The sequence below is a fragment of the Marmota flaviventris genome, chromosome 7 (genome assembly GCF_047511675.1).
Source record: "Marmota flaviventris isolate mMarFla1 chromosome 7, mMarFla1.hap1, whole genome shotgun sequence".
Classification (NCBI taxonomy): domain Eukaryota; kingdom Metazoa; phylum Chordata; class Mammalia; order Rodentia; family Sciuridae; genus Marmota; species Marmota flaviventris.
Window position 1 is genome coordinate 2265329 of NC_092504.1, and position 19867 is coordinate 2285195.

General features: G+C 48.6%; 1 protein-coding gene across 1 annotated transcript in view; it reads right to left on the reverse strand.

Moving 5' to 3' along the window:
- The window catches only part of Zfyve28 (zinc finger FYVE-type containing 28), a 120353-nt gene that overhangs the window by 37571 nt on the left and 62915 nt on the right, over positions 1 to 19867 (reverse strand). Inside the window, exons 5-7 of the mRNA XM_027940210.3 lie at positions 19171 to 19260; positions 18284 to 18373; positions 3882 to 3983 (exon numbers count right to left, since the gene is read on the reverse strand). Coding sequence (XP_027796011.2) covers positions 3882 to 3983; positions 18284 to 18373; positions 19171 to 19260 — 282 coding nt within the window. The remainder of the gene's footprint in view (positions 1 to 3881; positions 3984 to 18283; positions 18374 to 19170; positions 19261 to 19867) is intronic.

The following is a 19867-nucleotide window of genomic DNA, read 5'->3' on the forward strand; positions in this document are numbered from 1 at the left end:
ACACTTGTTTTCTATTTCATTGATATCTGTTTTGTTATTTCTCTTCTGCTTTCTTGAGATCTATGATAAACATTATTTTCTAGTTGCTTTAAATAAAATTTAAATTTTATATAAAAGAGTCCATCCTGTCTTCTAATTTATGTGTAATGCTGTCAACATTCACTTCTATCAATCCATATCATGACCTTCAGTCTCTTTTATGTTTGCATTTCTATCTGAGATCATCTTTTCCTTTTTCTGAAGAACTCTAATAAGTTTTTTGTTTTTTTTTTTTTTTTACATACAGGTTGCTAATAACAATTTCCCTCGGTTTTATGTTTTGGAATAATTAATTTTTTAATATCTTTATTTTCTATTTATCTATGTGGTGCTGGGGATCGAACCTAGGGCCCCGCACATGCTAGGTGAGCGCTCTACCGCTGAGCCACAGCCTCAGCCCCAAATTCACTATTTTTTTTTTTTTGTGGAGATTTTTTTTCTTTATTGAGAAACTTAAGACTTGGGTACATCAAATAAAACCAATTTCAGGGGGAGGCAGGTAATGACCAAATCCCATAGTAGAAAAAAAAATTAACACTGTCTGGGCTATAGTAGAACCCAGAGAATATATTCTTATAATTGAAAAATTCTAGGCATTTTCATAATTGACCTTTTGATACAAAATGACCTAATAAATTTGTAACTTGTGGTTCTTGATGTTGAGGTCCATAGGACAAGCTAGGAAGTCTTCAAACCTTGAGCTGATTTCCACCAGGGGTTATTTGGCTTTTGAACTGGTTTTGCCTCGTCTAAGAGGTAGCAGCAGCAACAGCGCCCACCTTCTGGGCAGCTTCTTTCTTGGCATGATGAGCTTGTAGAACCGCCACAGCTTCATCCACCTTGGAGCGGAGAGACTCAGGGGACTCCAGCATGTGTAGCAGCTCAGAGTTGTCAATCTCCAGCAGCATTCCTGTGATCTTTCCAGCCAGGTTTGAATGCATTGTTTGGACAAGTGGAAACAAACGTTCGCCCAGCATCTGCTTCTGTTCCTGGGGTGGTGCTGCAGCAAGCATGGAGGCGGTCAGGGGCTCTTGCCCCTGCACATGGACTGTAGGCTGGGGTGCCTGCAGAGGCTGTATGGCAGGGTGAGGGCTGCGGACGCTAGAGGCATACTTGTATGGTGCTACAGCCCGAGGAGCAGCAGCAGCAACTGCAGCACGTGGTGCAAGGTTTGGCACAGCTGCCAAATTCACTATTTTTGAAGGATATTTTTTCTGGTTAGAAATGCTGATTGGCGGTCATTTTCTCTCGGCACTTAAATACGTATCATTTTGTGGCGGGCTGGCTCCCGTTATATCATTTGTTTTTTGAGAAGGTGTCTCTCTTCCATTTCTTTCAAAGTGCCAAGTCCTTTTCTCTTGCTTCTTTAAATTATTTTTCTTCGACTTTGCAATTTTATTGTGACAGATCCAGGAATGTTCTGAGCATATCTTGCTTGGCATTTTCTTAAACCTCCTGAATCTTCAGGTAGATTTCTCCCTATCAGTCTTAGAATATTCCTGTCCACTATTTCTTTGGAGGTTTCTTCTGCCGTCCTCCCTGCCTCCCCTGGGCCTCCGCGGTGCGTCAGGCCAGGTGCTGTGCATTCTCTGGGCCGTGTTCTGCGGTGGTCCTGTTTTTCCTGGTTCCCTGCGCTTCACCATGGCTCTGTCTACTGAGCTCTCTTCAGGTTCATCACCCTGCGTTCTGCTGGGTCCAATCGCTACCAAGCCCATCCACCATGTCCTTATCTTCACATTATGAATCTAGGCCATCTGTTTCTTCTTTATAAGTTCTGATTCTCTAATTCCCCATCCTCTTACCTGATTTCTCCCTTTCTTCTATTTTCTTTAATACAGCAATCCTAACTGTGTTCAAGTCTGTGGATATTAACTCTAAAATCCAGATCGTCTTTAGTCTGCATCAATTTTCTGGCTCTTCTTTTGATCACAATTATATTTTCTTGCCACTTCACATTTTTAGCAATTTGAGATTAGATAATTGACACTGTATTAATCAAGAAGTGACAGATGTGCTTTCTTCTACCCAAGGGAATGCCCTTTCCTCTGTTAGGTGTGAGGGTCCATGACCACACTGAGTTCAGATATCAAGCCAGTTGAGGACCCAGTGACAGCTTCAGTCTATCAGCACTGCTGAGCCTCGAGGGTCGCTGGCCACACAGACCCCAGAGGCTGCAGGAAACCGAGCTCTGCCTGTCCCCATGTAGCTTCAGAGTCTGTCAGAGTCTCAAAGGGAGGCCTAGGGTGTGTCACAGACACGCTTTTGTCTCCTAAGCCTCCCCTGCTGCTGGGGAGCTTTCTGCCCAGATTACTGCCTCCCCAGAACCTGGCAGGGACGCTCAGCCCCTGGCAACTGGGTTCCCTCCTTCAGAAGAGATTCTCTGCCTGGAAAACCGAGCTTTGGACAATCACCGACACCTGCCTGGAATCATCAGATGTTTCCCAGGAAAAACAGGGCGAGGCAAGATGGCAGACCTTCTCTCTGGAAGCGTTCTCGGCTCTCCCGATTCTGGCTCATCCGACACTCCCTGTCACCATTCCGTGCCTTACAACACACTTTGCAGCTTACTTTTTTCTACTGTTGCAGTTGGAGAATCGGCCTGCTATGATCTGAGGCATCCTGTGGCAACCTCTCTGTCCCAAAGCAGGAGTCCGGCCCACATTTTTAAAGAGATGTGAAGACAGCCAGTCATGCCTGCACTCTTTAGATCTCTTCCTTTTTCCTATTCTTGCTTTCTTATTTTTTTTTTTTTAATTAGGGACTAAACCCAGGGCCGTCTGTATGCTAGGCAGGCAATCTACCACTAAGCTGCTGCCCCATCACCTTATGGGTCTCTCCCCACCCCACGCCGTCCCCACATCCCCAGCACCCACCCTGTCCCTCCTACAAGAACCCCATCTGCTGAGGCCCCGCCCCCTCCTTCCTGGCCTGTCCCTCACCTCCCCTCTTGTACCACTTCTCCTCTTCTAAATAGCTCCCCAGAGAGGGCAGGACCTAAGCCTCTGTGTCAAGGCCCATCTTCTCCCCAGAGGATCAGGGAAGCAGTCAACAGCCACCATGAAGCACAAACCAGATGAAGCACCTCCCACCCCAAGCTCACCAACTCACCAAGGGCCACCCACCAAGGTCCCATGACCTCGAGACCCCATTCTCACTAGGAAGCCCACAGCCCAAAAGGCCATGTTCACTGTCTGGATCCTCCCAGGACATGGTTCTGTGCTCTCTGGGTCTCCAGAGAAACCTTCCCTGTCTGGCCATGCCTGGGACCGTCCTGTGCTGGGCAGATTCTAGAGCCTTGGGATGTCCTGCCAGACCCAGGGAGGGGGCTGCAGGGAACAGGGCCACCAGCCTCACCACATCCAGGAGCAGGGCCCCTGGAGGAACAGCTGGGTGTCCAAGGCCACAGGCCAGGGAGGCCCTCAGAGGACTCACGGTCATGGCCTTCATGCCACTGCTAGCCCTCACTGCTGGGCCCTGTCAGCTTGGGGAGGCCACTGGGCAGAGACCTCAGTCACACAATAAAACGTGTGCAGTCTCAGAAGGGCTCCAACACAGCAGCACAAACCTTGCAGCCAACAACTAAAGACCACAACCGACTTGTGGGCACCGGAGGGGAGCGTCAGGGTGTAGGAGAAGAGAGGGCCAGCCATGAGTGCCTGGTGCCTGCGAGGTGGGCAGAGTGAGGCTCCGCACTTGGACCACTCAGCTAGAGAGGCCCAGTGGGGACCAAGAGCAGGCTGGTTCTGGCCACCACGAGGCCACGCAGCACCCGGGAGACTGGGAGAGGCTGAGCACTGGGCTCAGCCCCTGCTCCTCCCGCTCTGCCTGCCCCCAAGTCCCACCTGATTTTCCGTAGCAACGAATGGAAGGGACGGAACAGCTCGGACATGTCCTCCACCTTGCGGTCCAGGTTCAGGGGTCCATCCGCATAGACCACGAGGCCACTGCAGTTGAGACACAAAGCCAGTGTGGTTAGCCCTGAGGGCCTGGTAAGCTGGGACCCCAGCCTCACACCCTGTGGCTGGCCCAACACTGGTCAGCACAGCCTGGGCCTGGGCCTGCGCCTGGGTCAGGTCCTAAACAAGTTTAGAAAAAGGCAATTAAAGTTATTACCCAGACTTCACCATCTTTGAAGTTCATTAGCTTGTGTTCATGGGAGTAGTCATAAAATAATCAAAAGAACATACTTGTACCCATCAGCATTGCAATCAGAGAAATTAGCATCAAGGTTTGCTGGGAAAACCTATCTCCTTGGAAACGGAAGAACTGGAGTTGTGTTTGAATTTGTCTATGGAGGCTTATGAGAGGCAGCCCCAACCCGTCTACCCCAAAAGCAAGTTGGAGAACGGAGGCCCCATGTGGGTCACCCCTCGCCACCACCTCCACCTGGGGAAGCTGTCCCCTAGCACAGTGCCCATGGCCCAACAGGCCCGCCCTGCCAGGACTGGGCTCTCTGCCCGTCACTTCCTGGCTCTCTGCTGAGTGCCTGCTGAGGCCAGCCTTGCTCAGTGCCCCCTAGGCAGCCCCAATTCCATGGCAACACGTTTGCTCCCACAGCCCACCAGGCACTGTGCAGCCTGCCCAGCTCCAAGGGCACCTCTGTCAGCATCTCAGGAAGCTGCCACCATAGCTGCTGCCCCCCAGGGCTTGGGGACGCAGGCACCACACTCCTTCAGGCCACAGCCAGGTGCAGGCCTTTCCAAGGAGGAGGAGGGCAGTACCTAGAGCCAGGCCGGCAGGCATGGCCACACAGAAGGCCCACCAGCCCAGGCGAACCCGGGAGGGAATGTCTGGAGATGGGTCAGGCCCAGGCCCCACCGGCCAGTCTGTCTGTCTGTCTTTCTTTCTTTTTAGCTTGCAGATGAAACTCACACAGCACACACTTGACCGGCTCCAGGTGCACGGTGGTGCCATTGAATAAGCTCCCATGCACTGCGCTCACCTGCTCCAGGTCTCTTCAACACCCCAGAAGACCTCCTTCAGCACCCCACCATCCCCTGGCCTCGGGCAACCCTGGTCTACTCTCCACCTCTAGGGAATCACCTGTTCGGGACACTTCCTGCAATGGAATGACGGGCAGGTGACTGTATAAGTCTGGCTGCCTTCACTCAGCACCACGTGTCAAGGTCCCTTCATGTGTCAGTGTTTCGTGGCCCTTACAACTGAGTCACGTCCGCTGTGCGCACCACGTCTTTACCCATTCATCCCAGCGACCGCTGGGTGGTTTCCTCCATAAACGACAGTGTGTGAGCGTGGTGTGCTTACATTTCTCTTGGGGATGTGCCTAGCAGGGTAGTGTCACCACATGGGTCACGCAATTGTCTGTTCACAGAACCATCTAACTTTTATCCACAGCGGCCGCACCATTTCACACTCCCGCGGGCAGCACACATGGATCCCTGCTCTTCCATATCTCCTTCTTTCAGTGTTCTGTATTGTGGCTGTCCCAGTGGGCAAAGTGGCATTAACTGAGGCTTTGATTTGCATTTCTTTAGACAGTGATGTTGATCATCTTTTCACATGCTTGTTGGCTATTTGTATATCTTTGGAAAAATATCTATTCAAGTCTTTGCCCTATTTTGGTGGGGGGTACTGGGGATTTAATCCAGGGGTCATTTACCACTGAGCTACACCCCGGGGCCTTTTATTTTTTGAAAGAGGATCTCATTAAGTTGCTGAGGCTGGCCTCTAACTTGTGATCCTCCTGCCTCAGCCTCCTAAGTAGCTAGGATTACAGTGCATGCAACGGTACCTGACTTTGCCCATTTTTTAATAGGACTGTTTGTCTCTGTGTTAAGTTGTAAGGGTCCCTTATATATTCTGGATACTAAATCTTTATCAGATACATGGTTTTAAAATATTTCCTCTTATCCTTTAGGTTTTCTTTTCACTTTCATGATAATATCCCTTGATAGACAAAAGCTAATTTGAATGAAGTCCAATTTGCTTATTTTTCTTTTCACTATTGATGCTTTTAGTGTTAAATGAACTACCAAATGCATGAACATGAAGATTTACCCCCTGCATTATTCAGAGAAAGAGAAAGGGGGATAGGGAGGGAGGAAGGTACATAGAGGGAGACAGATGGGGGGGTTGAATCTGGAATGTCCCCCAAAACATCATTTGTTCAGAGGTGGGGCTTTGAGGAAGCAAAGAAATCCTGAGGGTTCTGACCTCACTGGATTAACCCCCTTGGAGTGTGACCTTGTTGGAGGAAGTGGTCCCTGGAGCTTTCCCTGGAAGGGTTATCTTCTCCCTGGCCCCTTCCTACATCCCTCTGCCCCTCTCCCTCCCTCCCCCTCCCCCCTCCCTCCCCCTCCACCCCTCCCTCCCTCTCCCCTCCCTCCCCCCTCCACCCCTCCCTCCCTCTCCCCTCTCTCCCCCCTCCACCCCTCCCTCCCTCTCCCCTCCCTCCCCCCTCCACCCCTCCCTCCCTCTCCCCTCCCTCCCCCCTCCCCTCCCCTCCCTCCCTCTCCCCTCCCTCCCCCCTCCCCTCCCTCCCCCCTCCCCTCCCTCTCCCTCCCTCCCTCCTGCGAGCTTCCCTCCACCTTCCCTCCACCGTGCCCTCTATCCTCATGTTCTGGCTCACCTCAGGCCAAGACCAAGGCAGCTGACTGACTATGGACTGGATCCACTGAAACAATGAGCCAGGATAAAGTTTTCCTTTCCTAAGTTGTTTGTATCAGGTAATTTGGTCACAGAAATGAAGAGCAAAGACAGAGAGAGGAGCATTTAATTTAAGGATCTGGTTGACAAGGCCAGAGAGCCTGGCAAAATTTGCAGGGCAGGCCAGCAGGCAGGCTAGAGACTCGGAGAAGAGTTGACACTGTCGCGAGTCCCAAGCCTTCTAAAGGAGAATGCTCTCTCACACAGGGGATTTCAGTCTATTTCCCTATGTCCTTCAACTTAAAGATGAGGACCACCACAGTGTGGAGGGCAGTCTTCTGTACTCAAAGTCTACTAATTTAAATGTTAATCTCATCTTTAAAACGCCTTTACAACAACATCCAGATGGTATTTGGCCATCTAAGTGGGTACTGAAGGCTTGCCAAGTTGAGACATAAATCTAGCCATCTCTGGGTCCAACTCTGTTATTTGCATGAGACCATCTGGTTGTCCCAGCAGGGGAATGTCCTTTCATAAGTGAATGGTCTTGGTGCCCAGGTCAACTGGCCACAGACGTCTGCATTTATTTCTAGATTCTCAGTTCTATTCCACTGGTTTTCAATCTATCCTAAAGCCAGCGCCTCACCTTGTTTTTCTGTTTTGATATTCTTACGCTCATTCAGGCCACTGAAGTCCATCTGAATTTGAGGAACAGCTTTTCCATTTATGCAAATGGGGGGTGGGTGGGTGGGTAGGATTTTGATAGGGATTGCATAAGATCTGTAGATCAATTTGAGGAGTCTTGCCATCCCAACTAGACTGTCTTCCCATCCATGAACGTGGGCTATCTTTCCATTTTAGTAGATCTTCCATTTTTCACCAATGCCTGGTGATTTTCAGTATTCGTGTCTTTCACCTCCTTGGTTAAATTTATCCCAAGGTATTTTATTCTTTTGAATGTTTTGGAAATCTCATATTTAAAAAAACACTTAACCATATACAATGTATTATTACTCAGCCTCAAAAAGGAAATTCTGACACATGACAACATGGGCAAACCTTAAGGCCACTATGCTAAATGAAATATGGCAGTCATAAAACGTGATTGCACTTATGGAGAACCCTAGGATAATCAAATCCACAGAGACATAAGGCAGGATGGTGGTTATCAGAGACCAGGGAGAGAAGAATGAAAGTTAGTGTTTAGCGGAGACAGAGTGTCTGTGGAGAAGGGAGCAGGATGGTGGTGACTGTTGCACACAATGTAAATGTCCTCAATGACACTAAATTGTACACCCAGAAAGTTTTAAAATGATAGATTTTATGTTATTCTTATATTACCATAATAATGGAAGAAATTTAGTGCTTTGCATTCTGTTTCCACAAGCTTCATCTGTTAAGAAATTTTGAAGATGTACAGTAAAGACGGTGGCGCTACATGATGGCAGGCTAGAGGGAGGCTGCGTTTCCAGTGGCTCCATGGCTGGGGATCCAAGCAGGGGGAGTGCTGCTCTCAGTGACGTGGGTGAAAGAGGGAATTCACTCAAATTCAATATCGGACAGTCAGTCTCTTAGAGACTCAGAAATTCGGTGCATTAAACCAAGAACAAGAAAGAGCACGTTGGGGGCAGTGGCACATGTCTGTAATCTCAGAGGTTCAGGAGGCTGAGGCAGGAGGATCATGAGTTCAAAGCCAGCCTCAGCAAAAGAGAGACCCTGTCTCTAGATAAAATACAGAAAAGGGCTGGGGATGTGGCTCAGTGGTTAGTGCCCCTGAGTTCGATCCCCAGTACCCCACCCCCTCAAATAAGAAAGAGCACATTGGGGCCAAGCTGGTTGCAGCAGCAGCAAGGCTGGTTCACCAAGGTGAGGGAAAACACGGAGAGAAGCACAATGGACAGATCTGGCACAGGAAAACCTGCAGATCCCACAGCAGCCTGGACTCCGGGGATCCAGAGGCGGCACAGTAAACTGGTTGGCCACGCGCCCTGTTTCCCAACCTGCTACAGAGAGTGGAGGCAGGAGCCTCGCTGCAGCTCGCTGCGGGAGCTGGAAGCGCGTAGCCAACACTGCCCTGTTGTCCTGGCCAGCGCCTACCATGTGGCCTAGGGTGTACCTAGCAGAACACAAGTGACGCGGCACAGAGAAGACTGTACCCAGGGGAGCGCGAGTCAGAAAGGAGGAGAGTGCAGCTCACTTTCCCTTGGAGCCTGGGGGCTCAGGTGACCAGCTGACGAGGGCCGGGAACCCAGACCTGTTGATGGGACATACGCTCAGGGACTAAGCCTGGGGAGACTGCGTCTTGGGCAGTACCGTGTGGGACCTGAGAGGAGTGACTCACCTGTCCCTCAAGTAGAACCCGCAGGAGCTCCTGAGATCCAGACTCCCAGCAGAGCCCGGCATCTGTGAAGGCCTAAGGTGGGTTGGTCTAACCTCTCCAGAAGAGATACCACCCAAAGGTCCCAAAGGCTGATTAGTCCTGATCCCTATCACCAGAACTTCCCTCTTGGGACTTGCAGCAGCTGCACCCTGGGAGTGCACTGATCTGGTCTCTAGACAAAACTCAACAGTGCCTCCCAGTCTGACCACCTCAGTGGAGAAAATTCTTTCATTTTTTTAGGAAGAATCTTTTCCTGTGTGGGTGTGTGTGTTCTCGCTATGTTGATTAGTTTTTGATTATCTACATATAATCACAAATTATATATATATATATATATATATATATGTATTTATAATATATATATTTATATTATGTATATGTTATATATGTTTGTATTATATATAAATATACATAATAATATATATTTCTTTTTATCTTGTTTTTAGCATTTTTTAATGATGCTGTTTTCCCTTGTCTTTTGAAAGTTGAGGGGTTTTGTTTATTTGGGGGTTTTTTGTTTCTTTGTTTTGTTTGTTTCTCGTGTTCTTTCTTGCTCATTTTACTTTTTTCTATTTTCTTCTTCATAAGCATCAATTACTACATCTTTTCTGCATTTTCTCTGTCACATTTTGAATACTCTAAAGTTTCTTCTACCTTCCTATCACATTTTTATCTTAATGAAGTATATTCTTCCCATCTTTTAGAACTCTTTGGTTTACATAACTCCTTCGCCACCACTCATGCTGTGGCTTTTGTTAGTACTGCGGATTGTTGACACCTGCTGTCCAACACCATCTGGTTCAAGACTACGTAGTATTTTTGCTATTGGCGATTGCTGACCCAGCCATTCCTGTTATGTGGTGGTTGGGGCTGCAGGTGTCCCACTGGGTATTTATTTTAATGCCGTATATTGTTTCTTCAGTTGTTGCTATTGTTTGTTTCCCCTCTCTGTGAGATTCTGGGAAGGTACAGGGATGAACAAGTTCACACAGAGAGACAGCTGGAAACTAAACCAGCCAACAGACAGTGCACCTTCTCCACACAAACCACACTCAGACTTCAGTAACACTTTAATACGAAGATACAAAAGACAGAACCCCAGGCTGATGACCAGACTGCAAGTAGCAACAGCTAGGAAGTGCCCTCGGGTCCCACACTTGGACATATATTTCTACAATGAAGAGAGAGATAATTAACCCCAAACCTGTGAATACCACATCTACAAAGGGTCTCAATCTAGATCACTCTAGGACACTTGGGCAAGAAAAACCTGTACCCTAAAGAGGCCCACAAGTAAGAGTGGAGGAGAAATTCAGCCCAACAGACACACAGACCCCCACACATGAATACAAGAAATATGGAAAAAAGGTAATATAATGCCTCCTAAAGCTCATAATTCATGAGCAATTGACTCCAAAGATATTGAAATGGATGAAATATCAAATAAAAAATTCAAAAGACTCTAGCCAGGTATGGTGGCACAGGCCTGTAATCCCAGCAGCTTGGGAGGCTGAGACAGGAGGATCTCTAGTTCAAAACCAGCCTCAGCAACAGCAAGGTGCTAAGCAACTCAGTGAGACCCTGCCTCTAATAAAATACAAAATAGGGCTGGGGGTGTGGCCCCTGAGTTCAATCCCTGCTACCAAAAAAAAAAAAAAAAAAAAAGAATTCAAAAGACTCCTTAAAAATGATCAATGAGGAGCTGGGGTTGTGGTTCAGTGGTAGAGTGCTTGCCTCACATGTGTGAGGCACTGAGTTTGATCCTCTACACCACATGAAAATAAATAAATAAAGATGTTGTGTTCATCACTAAAAAAAAAATGATATTTTAAAAAAATGATCAATGAATTTCAAGAGAACACAGAAAAACAACTAAATGATTTAAGGAAATCAGTACAGGATATGAATGAGAAATTCAATAAGGAGATAGTGATATTGAAAAAGAGCCAAACAGAAATACAGGAAATGAAAGAGGCAATAAATCAAATAAAATATTCAATTGAAAAATCTCTCCAATAGAGCAGACCATGCTGAAGACAGAATCTCAGAGCTGGAAGACAAAGTGGCTGGCCTTGAACCAGAAAATAAGTAACCAACCAGAAAATACAAGAACTTTCTGACAACATTAAGAAAACGCATTTTGGGGCTGAGATTGTGGCTCAGCGGTAGAGCGCTCGCCTAGCACGGGCAGGACCAGGGTTTGATCCTCAGGACCACCTAAAAATAAAGGCACTGTGTTGTGTCCATCTACACCTAAAAAATATTTAATAAAAAAAAAAAACCCGCATTTAAGGATCACTGGAATTGAAGAAGGTTGTAAGATGCAGGCTAATGGCATAGATAATCTCTTCTGGGAAATAATATTGGAAAATTTCCAAACCCTGAGAATGAGATGGACATTCAGATACAGGAGGCATTTGGAGCCCCAAATAAACAAGATAAAAAAAATTCTCCATGACACATTATAATTAAAATACCTGACATACAAAATAAAGATAGAATTTTAAAAGCCCCAAAAGAAAAAAATATCAGGTCACACTTAGAGGCAAGCCAATCAGAATTACTTCCAATTCTTAGCACAAAACTTGGCTTTTAGCCAAGAGAGTTTGGAATGATGTGTTCTAAACCCTTAAAGAAAAGAACTGTCAACCAAAATTGCTATATCCAGCAAACCTATTCTTCAGGATTATAGGAAAAATAAAAACCTTCCAAGTTAATGAGAAACTGAAAGAATTCATGACTACTAAGCTGGCATTACCTCGTGGAAAATGTTAAAGCCAAACCCCATTGCTCACAAAGGGACAAATCTCATTTGAAGCATAGCTAAGCAAATAATCTAATATTTAATAATCTAATATTTAATCAAATTAAATATTAGAAATAAGTTTAAATGGCAAGAAGTAATAAACCTCTCTTATAATGACACTGAATGTGCATGGTCTCAACTCTCCAATTAAAAGACATAGGCTGGAAGAATGGATTTAAAAACAAGACCAAACTATATTTTGTTTGCAAGAGACTCATCTCACAAGCAAAGAAAGCCACAGGCTGAAAGTGAAAGAATAGAAATTGATATACCATGCAAATGGAGCCCCCAAAAAGCAGGAGTAGCTACTCTCATAGCAGACATCATCAATCAGATGAGACAAAAAAAAAGTCACTTTATATTGGTAAAAGGAACAATCCAACAAGAATATATAACAATTGTAAATATTTGTGCTGCAAATATTAGTATACCTAATTACATAAAACAGACACTACTCAAATTAAATACTCAGATAGACCCCAGAACCATAATACTAGGTGATTTCAACACACATCTTTTACCAATAGACAGATCATCCAGACATAAACTCAGTAAAGACTCTTCAGATCTGAAAAATATTATAAATCAAATGGACTTAACAGATGTTTATAGGATATTTCACACAACAACATCCAAACACTTCTCAGCTGCTCATGGAACCTTCTCCAAAACAGACCATATTTTAGGCCACAAAGCAACTGTTAGCAAAAACTGACATGATTCCTTGAATCTTATCTGATCATGATTTAAATTAGAGATAAACACCCCAAAAATAAACAAAAACCCCTACAGAAACTATGTAAACACGTGGAGATTGAATAATATACTTATGAATGATGAAAGCGTGAAAGAAGAAATCAGGGGAGACATTAAAAATTCTTAAGACTCAAAAGAATAGTGATACGACATACCAGAACTCTGGGACACCGCGAAGGCAGTTCTAAAGGAAGTCATGGTGTGAGTGCCTGAATAAGAACATCAGAAAGATCCCAAATAAACAGCCAAGTGGTGCATCTCAAGGCTCTTAAAAAACAAAAAACCAATTCTAAAACTAGGAGAATGAAGGAAATAATTAATATTAGAGCTGAAATCAGTGAAACTGAGAATTTTTAAAAAACAATACAAAGGATTGATGAAACAAAGAGCTGATTTTTTGAAAAGATAAACAAAATTGATAGGCCCTTAGCCATAATAACCAAAATAAAAATAAAGAATACCCAAATTAATAAAATTAGAGATAAAAAAGGAGAAATTACCACAGACATCACAGAAATTCAGAGGATCATTAGTGACTATTTTGAAAACTTAGGCCCCAATAAATTGGGACACACTTATAGACACATATGACTTGCCAAAATTGAATTGAGAGGACACAGAAAGCCTGAACAGATCAATAACTTGCAAGGAGATAGAAGTAGTAATAAAAGGGCTTCCAAAAAAGAAAAGCCCAGGATCAGATGGATTCTCAGCTGAATTCTATCAGACCTTTAAATAATTAATGCCAATACTCCTCAAATATTCCACACAATATAAAAGAATAGAACACTTCCAAAGTCATTCTATGAATCTAGTATCACCTTAAACCAAAACCAGATACGGATGCATCAAGGAAAGAAAGCTATAGACCAATATCCCTGATGAACTCAGATGCAAAAATCCTTAATAAACTTAGCAAATCATATTCAACAACATATTTAGAAGATTATACACCATGACCAAGTTGGCTATATCCCAGGGAGGCCAGGATGGTTTAACATGCCAATCAATAAATGTGATTCACCAGATAAATAGAAATAAGGACAAAAGTTGTTTACTTTTCAATAGGTGCAGAGGAAGTCTTTGACAAAATTCAGCACCCATACATAATTAAAAGAAAAAGAACTGAAGAAACTAGGGACAGAAGGAACCTACCTCAACATCATAAAGTCTATATATGACAAACCCAAGATGACATCATAGTGAATAGGGAAAAACTGAAAATATTCCCTTTAAAATCTGGAACAAGGCAAGGATACTTCCTCTCACCACTCCTATTCAACACAGTATTAGAAATTCTAGGGGCTGGGCTGGGGCTCAGCAGTAGAGCGCTCGCCCAGCATGTGTGAGGTGCTGGATTCGATCCTCAGCACCATATATAAATAAATAAAATCAAGGTATTATGTCCAACTACAACTAAAAAGTATTTTAAAAAAAGAAATTCTAGCCAACGCAATTAAGTAAGAGAAGGAAATAAAAGGAATAAAAAAATCAGAAAAAAATGAATCAAATTACCACTGTTGCAGCCACCCAGAGATGGGTGTAACCTGCCAAGCCCCAAACAACCTTTTTCCCCATTTTCAACCTGTTTCTTAAAGAAGCTCCTCACTGAATCCCTTTGATGTGTTTCACTATAAATAAAGCATTTGTGAACTTTTCCCTTTGTTAGGATCCGACCCGTCAGGTCTCTTACACCAGTCAAGTCCCCGCTTTGAGCATATACTTCTCGTCTTTTGTGTTTATATCTTTTTTTTAATATTTACTTTTTAGTTGTAGATGGACACAATACCTTTATTTATTTTTATGTGGTGCTGAGGAGCGAACCCAGGGCCTCGCGCTTGCTAGGCGAGAGTGCCACCCCTGAGCCACAACGCCAGCCCATGTTTATTTCTTAAAATTACTTTTCTAGCCTTTATTTGCAGCAGGCCCACACCTCCGACAGTTACCTACTCCCTCCCAATGTGGCCAAGATAGCAGCACAATTCACAGCAGCCAAACTATGGAAGCAGCCTAGGTGCCCATCGATGGGTGAATGAATATGGAAAATGTGTTATACATACACAGTGGAGTTTTGTTCAGCCACTAAGAAAAATCAAACTGTGTCATTTGTAGGTAAATGGATGGAACTTGAGACCATGATGTTAAGTGAAATAAGCCAGACTCAGAAGGTCAGGATGGTATGTTTTCTCTCTTCTGTGGAGCTAGAGAGGAAAAGGAAAAGAAAGGTGGGGATTTCATGGAAACTGGAGTGGGATCAGGAGAGCAGAGGAAAGGGAGGAGGTGAGGGAAAGAGGAAACACTGGGGAATGATATTGGCCAAATCATGTTATTACACAGTTGCATGTTCGAATATGTAACACTATATCCCACTGTTACCTACAACCATAATGCACCAGTTTAAAAAGTGGAAAGAAAGAAATTTTGTAGAGTAGATACACAGCAACTTTCTGTATTAATATGCTGGAGATGTTTTTGCACAATATTCAGGATTTTTCCCTAACATCATTTCAATGACTAGAGTATAATGTTTAATCTATCCATTAATTCTGAATATCCAGTCCTTCAACAGGATGATCTTTATAAATACATATTGGTGCCCTGTCAGATCAAGGTCCAAAGTTCTACAAAAGCCCACTGAGCTTCCATAGGCCATCTGGACTCTGTGCCCATTGCCCCAGCAGTGGGCACAGCGGTGAATGAAGGTGGGGAACCTCCCACCCTGGGATCCAGCCTCCTGCACCTGCATCCACTTCCTGAGCCACCAGCACCTGCTCTTCCTCTGCATGCACCCCGACTCTCCTGTGGATCCCCTCTGGTCCTTTCCAGGCCCTTTCTCTAGCTTGAGGCCCCAGGGGACTTCATGATGGTGTCTCCAGGAGGGGACCGTCCAGGACAAAGCTCCTGCCCACAGCAGTCTGGCCCCTGCTCTGTTCCCAGGATGAGGGCTCTTGGCTGGGTTGTTGACCACTCACAAGAGGACAGATCACGAGGCTGGTCAGAGAGAAGTGGCCAGTGTCCTGCAGCCGCTTGTGCTTGGGCACTGGCAGCAATGGGGAGTATGATAAAGAGCTGGACACATGTGGGCAACAAATTCCAGTTTGGAACCCAGAAACACAGTGTACTTGGGGGAGCTTTTGAAACCTGGTGTTTATTTTAAAACTAGTGTGCTGCCTAGGAGAGGCCTTGGGGGCCGCCATGAGTTTGAACCAGGGCCTTGCACATGCTAGGCAAGTGTCCGAATGCTGAGCTACGTCCGCAGCCCTCCCTCTGCCCTGCTTGGTCAGGTGCGCAGCCTACAGAGCAGGGAGGTCAGTGCAGTCACCCCAGACATGCCAGCCCAGGATGGCAGCTGGCCTGGCTGGCTCTGCAGCTTTCCTAGGACCCCTTGGACCCTTGGACCCCATCCCGGTGCCCTGTGCTGGCTGGCACTGAGCGGTGCACGACTCCAAAGCTCTTGCAAGGGCGTTTTAAACAGGGAGACTCGTGGTGCTTCCTGAAGGCAGTGCCTGTGGGAGGCCATCCTTGCACGTGATTCAAGTTACCTCCCTGGCTGGGCGAGAGGCGCTTAGACACATCTTTGTGTCCAGAGCTTTTCCCACCCTTCTCAGGTCCGAGGGCTTGTCCATGTGGAGGTGTGTCTGGCCACTACTCCGAAGACCCAATCGTCGCACCTGACCTTGGGACACTGCCCCCCTTAATCTTCATTGGATGGGATTTTCCCCAGAATTTTTTGTTCCCCAATAAAAGTCCACTCCCTGGCGTGTTCTCTCTCTCTGGCTAGCCTCTTCAGTAAACCTCGCTACCATTAATAGGTGGCTGGAGGCTGGAGCTAGGAGAAGCCGTCCTGGAGCTGGTTTAAAGGTAATTAGAGCCTGTCTCTTTAATTCAAACTCCCTGAGGGTTTCTCACGGAGCCGAACCTTCATTTATGAAGCCTGTGCTGGCCGCGGGCTAAAAGCGCCCAGCCTCAGAGCTGCAGTGTCAAAAGACTCACAGACCCGTCCCTGCTGGCTGGCAGAATAAAGGCTCTGACTCCAAGGTGCTGGCTGTTCACCATTTCACCAAAATGAATCTGCAAGAGAGAGCAGCTAGCCCAGAGAGAATACCACGCAACAGGATCTGGAGGCCTGCGGGCTCTGCACAGCAGGGCAGGACTGCGTCTCCCCCGGGGGGCACCTCCCTCCAAGCCACCCGGCACTGACCTCCGGGGACCTCTGACAGGCCCTCCAGCTTGACGTCCCTGGGTGAAGGGAAATTCCCAGCTCTTCCTAGGAAGGGGACTCTACAGTGCTGTCCGCGGTGTGATGTGCCCCAGCCCTGCCTCCCAGGTTCACTAACTCGGTGAACAGAGAGAACTTCATGAGGGAAGAGGGAGGACAGCAGGAGGAAGGGGCTGGGGCACTGAGAGCCGTAGAGGGTTCGGCCACAGCGGCCAGGGCTAGACCATGCTCAGTGACCACCCTGGAGACCTCCCTGCAGGGGCGGCTGAGGAGGCAGGTGGGCAAACGGCCTGACCAGGGGCTCCAGACTCATGCCCCGCGCCCTGGCTGCTCACCCCAGCTCCTGCTGCTGCAGCCTCGACTTGTCCCTGTGGGGAGGGCAGCATCTCTATCCCTGCAGGCCTAAGATCCCGTCCTGTGCACCCTCCCCACACTCCCACTCTGTACCCCTCTTCCCCCGAGGGAGGTCTGTGTGTCCTCTGCCCTGCTGCGTGTGCCTGCGCTCCAGAATGCCCTGGGGCCCTCGATGGGGCCTCTCCTCAGCCTGAGCCAGAGCTGTCCTGGCCTCTGTGCCCACTGCCCCCGCCCTGACCACATTACTGATGTCCATATTTCCAATGGACACCTTTCCCCAGGACTGCCCACCCCCTGCTCTGTGCCCAGCTCTGCACCAGCTGCCAACAGGGCCACTTTGCTGGCTGCGAGCCCAACAGGTCCCCATGGCACATCTGTCCCTCCTCCTCTTCCTGGCACAGGGAAGGGGTGTCGCTGCACAAGTCCAGGTGTGGGTGAGCAGTGGTGCAGGAAGCCCCAGAACTCCTGGGCTCTACTCCTGGCCCCAGGATCTCCGAAGGACTGAGAAGTAACCAGGCGTTTCCTGCCCAGAGTCCCAGGCGCTGCCTGGGCGTCCTTGAGCCCCCACAAGGCTCCAAAGGCTGGCCATGAGTTCCTTGCTCTCCCAATATGCACCCTGGCCAGTGGGAAGGCTCCCCACCAGGTATCCCCATCAGCATGCCCAGCTGGTCCAGTGCCCAGCAGATCCACCTCTCTGTCAGTCCACAGACTACTACAACAACCAATCACACCCCCGTGGGACCCAGGGGCCTCGCACTCCGTCACTGCAAAGCCAGCCTCCGCAGGGTCACTGTGCCCCAAGGGCAGCCCAAGTGGCCCTGGGTATTGTGCTGTGTCTGCCTCCCCTGAGCTGTGAGCACCTGCGCTGTCCACCTCACCTCTGCAATGTAGGGTGACGGGGCTGGTCGTCTTGCACTGCTTAGGCCGGGTGCTCTCTCCCTCACCAGCGAGGTGAGAGGTGCTCAGGACACTGGGCTCCTTGGCTGCTGAGGAAACAGCAGGCTAGCCCAGGGACAGCTCTGGGCAGCTGAGCAGCCACTGTGAGCAGCATAGGGACCGTTACCAACACCCAGAGGGCCTGGCACCGTGGGACTTGATGGTCAGCCAGGCAGGGGGCACTCACCACACGATGGCCAGCCGAGGAATGGTGAACATGAGGGCCGGCTCATAGTCGTCGATCATGTCCTGGGTCAGGTACCCAAAGTCCAGGGCCCTGGCCAAGGGAGAAAGGGAGGGAGTGGGGCATCCATGAGGGGGGCAGTGGGCCTGACCCTGGCCTGTGTCCTCCATCAGCAGAAGGGTCGGAGGCTGACCTGTGCCATCCAAACCCTCGCACGTGCAAAAAGGCTGGCGCTAGAGGAAAAGGTCAGGGAGAGGCGGGCTCCGCTGAGCCTCATCTGCCATCTGTCCACTCCCACCACTGCTCCAGGAGGGGTGAAGAGAGCAGGAGTGGCCACCCAGCAGCAGCCTCTGACTCCAGCAGAACAGGGCACGGTCATCCAGACAAAGGCGCCACTCCACCAGGAACTCAAAACAGCTCGCGCCAAGAATAAGCCTGGGACGAAGACATGCCAAACCTGAACGTCCCCGAAGCAAGTCACTTGGAAAACTACGGGAGGTGAGATCTTGGCCCTGGAGTCCATTCAGAAAATGGGACCCTGAGTTACTGAACTAGGCCCTGATTCACCCCCAAAGCCGTGTTCGGCAGGCCGAAGCCCACAAGGCCCCGCTGTGAGGAGGCAGCAGGGAGGGAAGGAGGCTGGATGTCAGCCCGTGCCCACCTTCCCGCGTCCATCCCATCGCACGGCCTCACTTGCAACACCTGTCCTCTGGGCCCAGAGAAAAGGGGGCATGGGGCCAGCCACAGGTGGGAGGGCAGGCCTCTGCCCACCAGCAAGGAGCAGCCCGCGGTGGGAGGGTGGCAGGTAAGGGCATCTCCCAACTAGGCGCAACCCCCAGGGCTGCCCTCCGCCTGGGCCCGGAGCAGGGCAGAGGGGCAGCCCGTCCTACCTCTCCACCGTCTCGCAGAACAGCACGATGACCTCCTGCTGCACGTAGTACTCCCTGGGGGACTTCACGGGCACCATGGCCGAGACGTAGCTGCGGACACAGCAGGACACATCACCACAGGCCAGGCACTGTCCTAGGCTGCCTGGCCTCCCAAATGGGCCTTCAGTTAAAACCCCAGCTCCGGAGGTGACCACGTCATCAGCCTCACAACTACACAGGCCCGACTTCACGGTGCTGTTTAAACCCTAGCTCCTACCAAGGCAGGCCTCCTCCGGGCCTCTCAGCCCCTAGGCCCTGCCCGTGTGAGGGGCATCACCGCCACTCGATGATTGGCCCCCACTACTGCCCACCCCAGCTGCCTGGGTGGGTCAGGCCATGTGGACCTCCACAGCCTGGAGCCAGCCTGGCCAGGCGCAGGGCTCACAGGACGGCCGGGGCGGAGAGTCGGCCTTCTCCCAAGGGAACATTCTCTTTCCTTTCCAACCACCGACGCCCTTAGGGAAGATAAAAGAAAACAAACCCAAACCCAAACCTCCTAGGGCGGACCCCGTCACTGCCCGGCTGCGCATCACAAGACGCACGACCTTTGCCACCTGGGATGCGGATTTTTGCGTCTGACCTTTTCTGGCCCACCACAAGCACCACCGGGTCTGTGCACACTGTGCAATGTGCCTGGCGCCTTGGGCCTCTCCCAAGT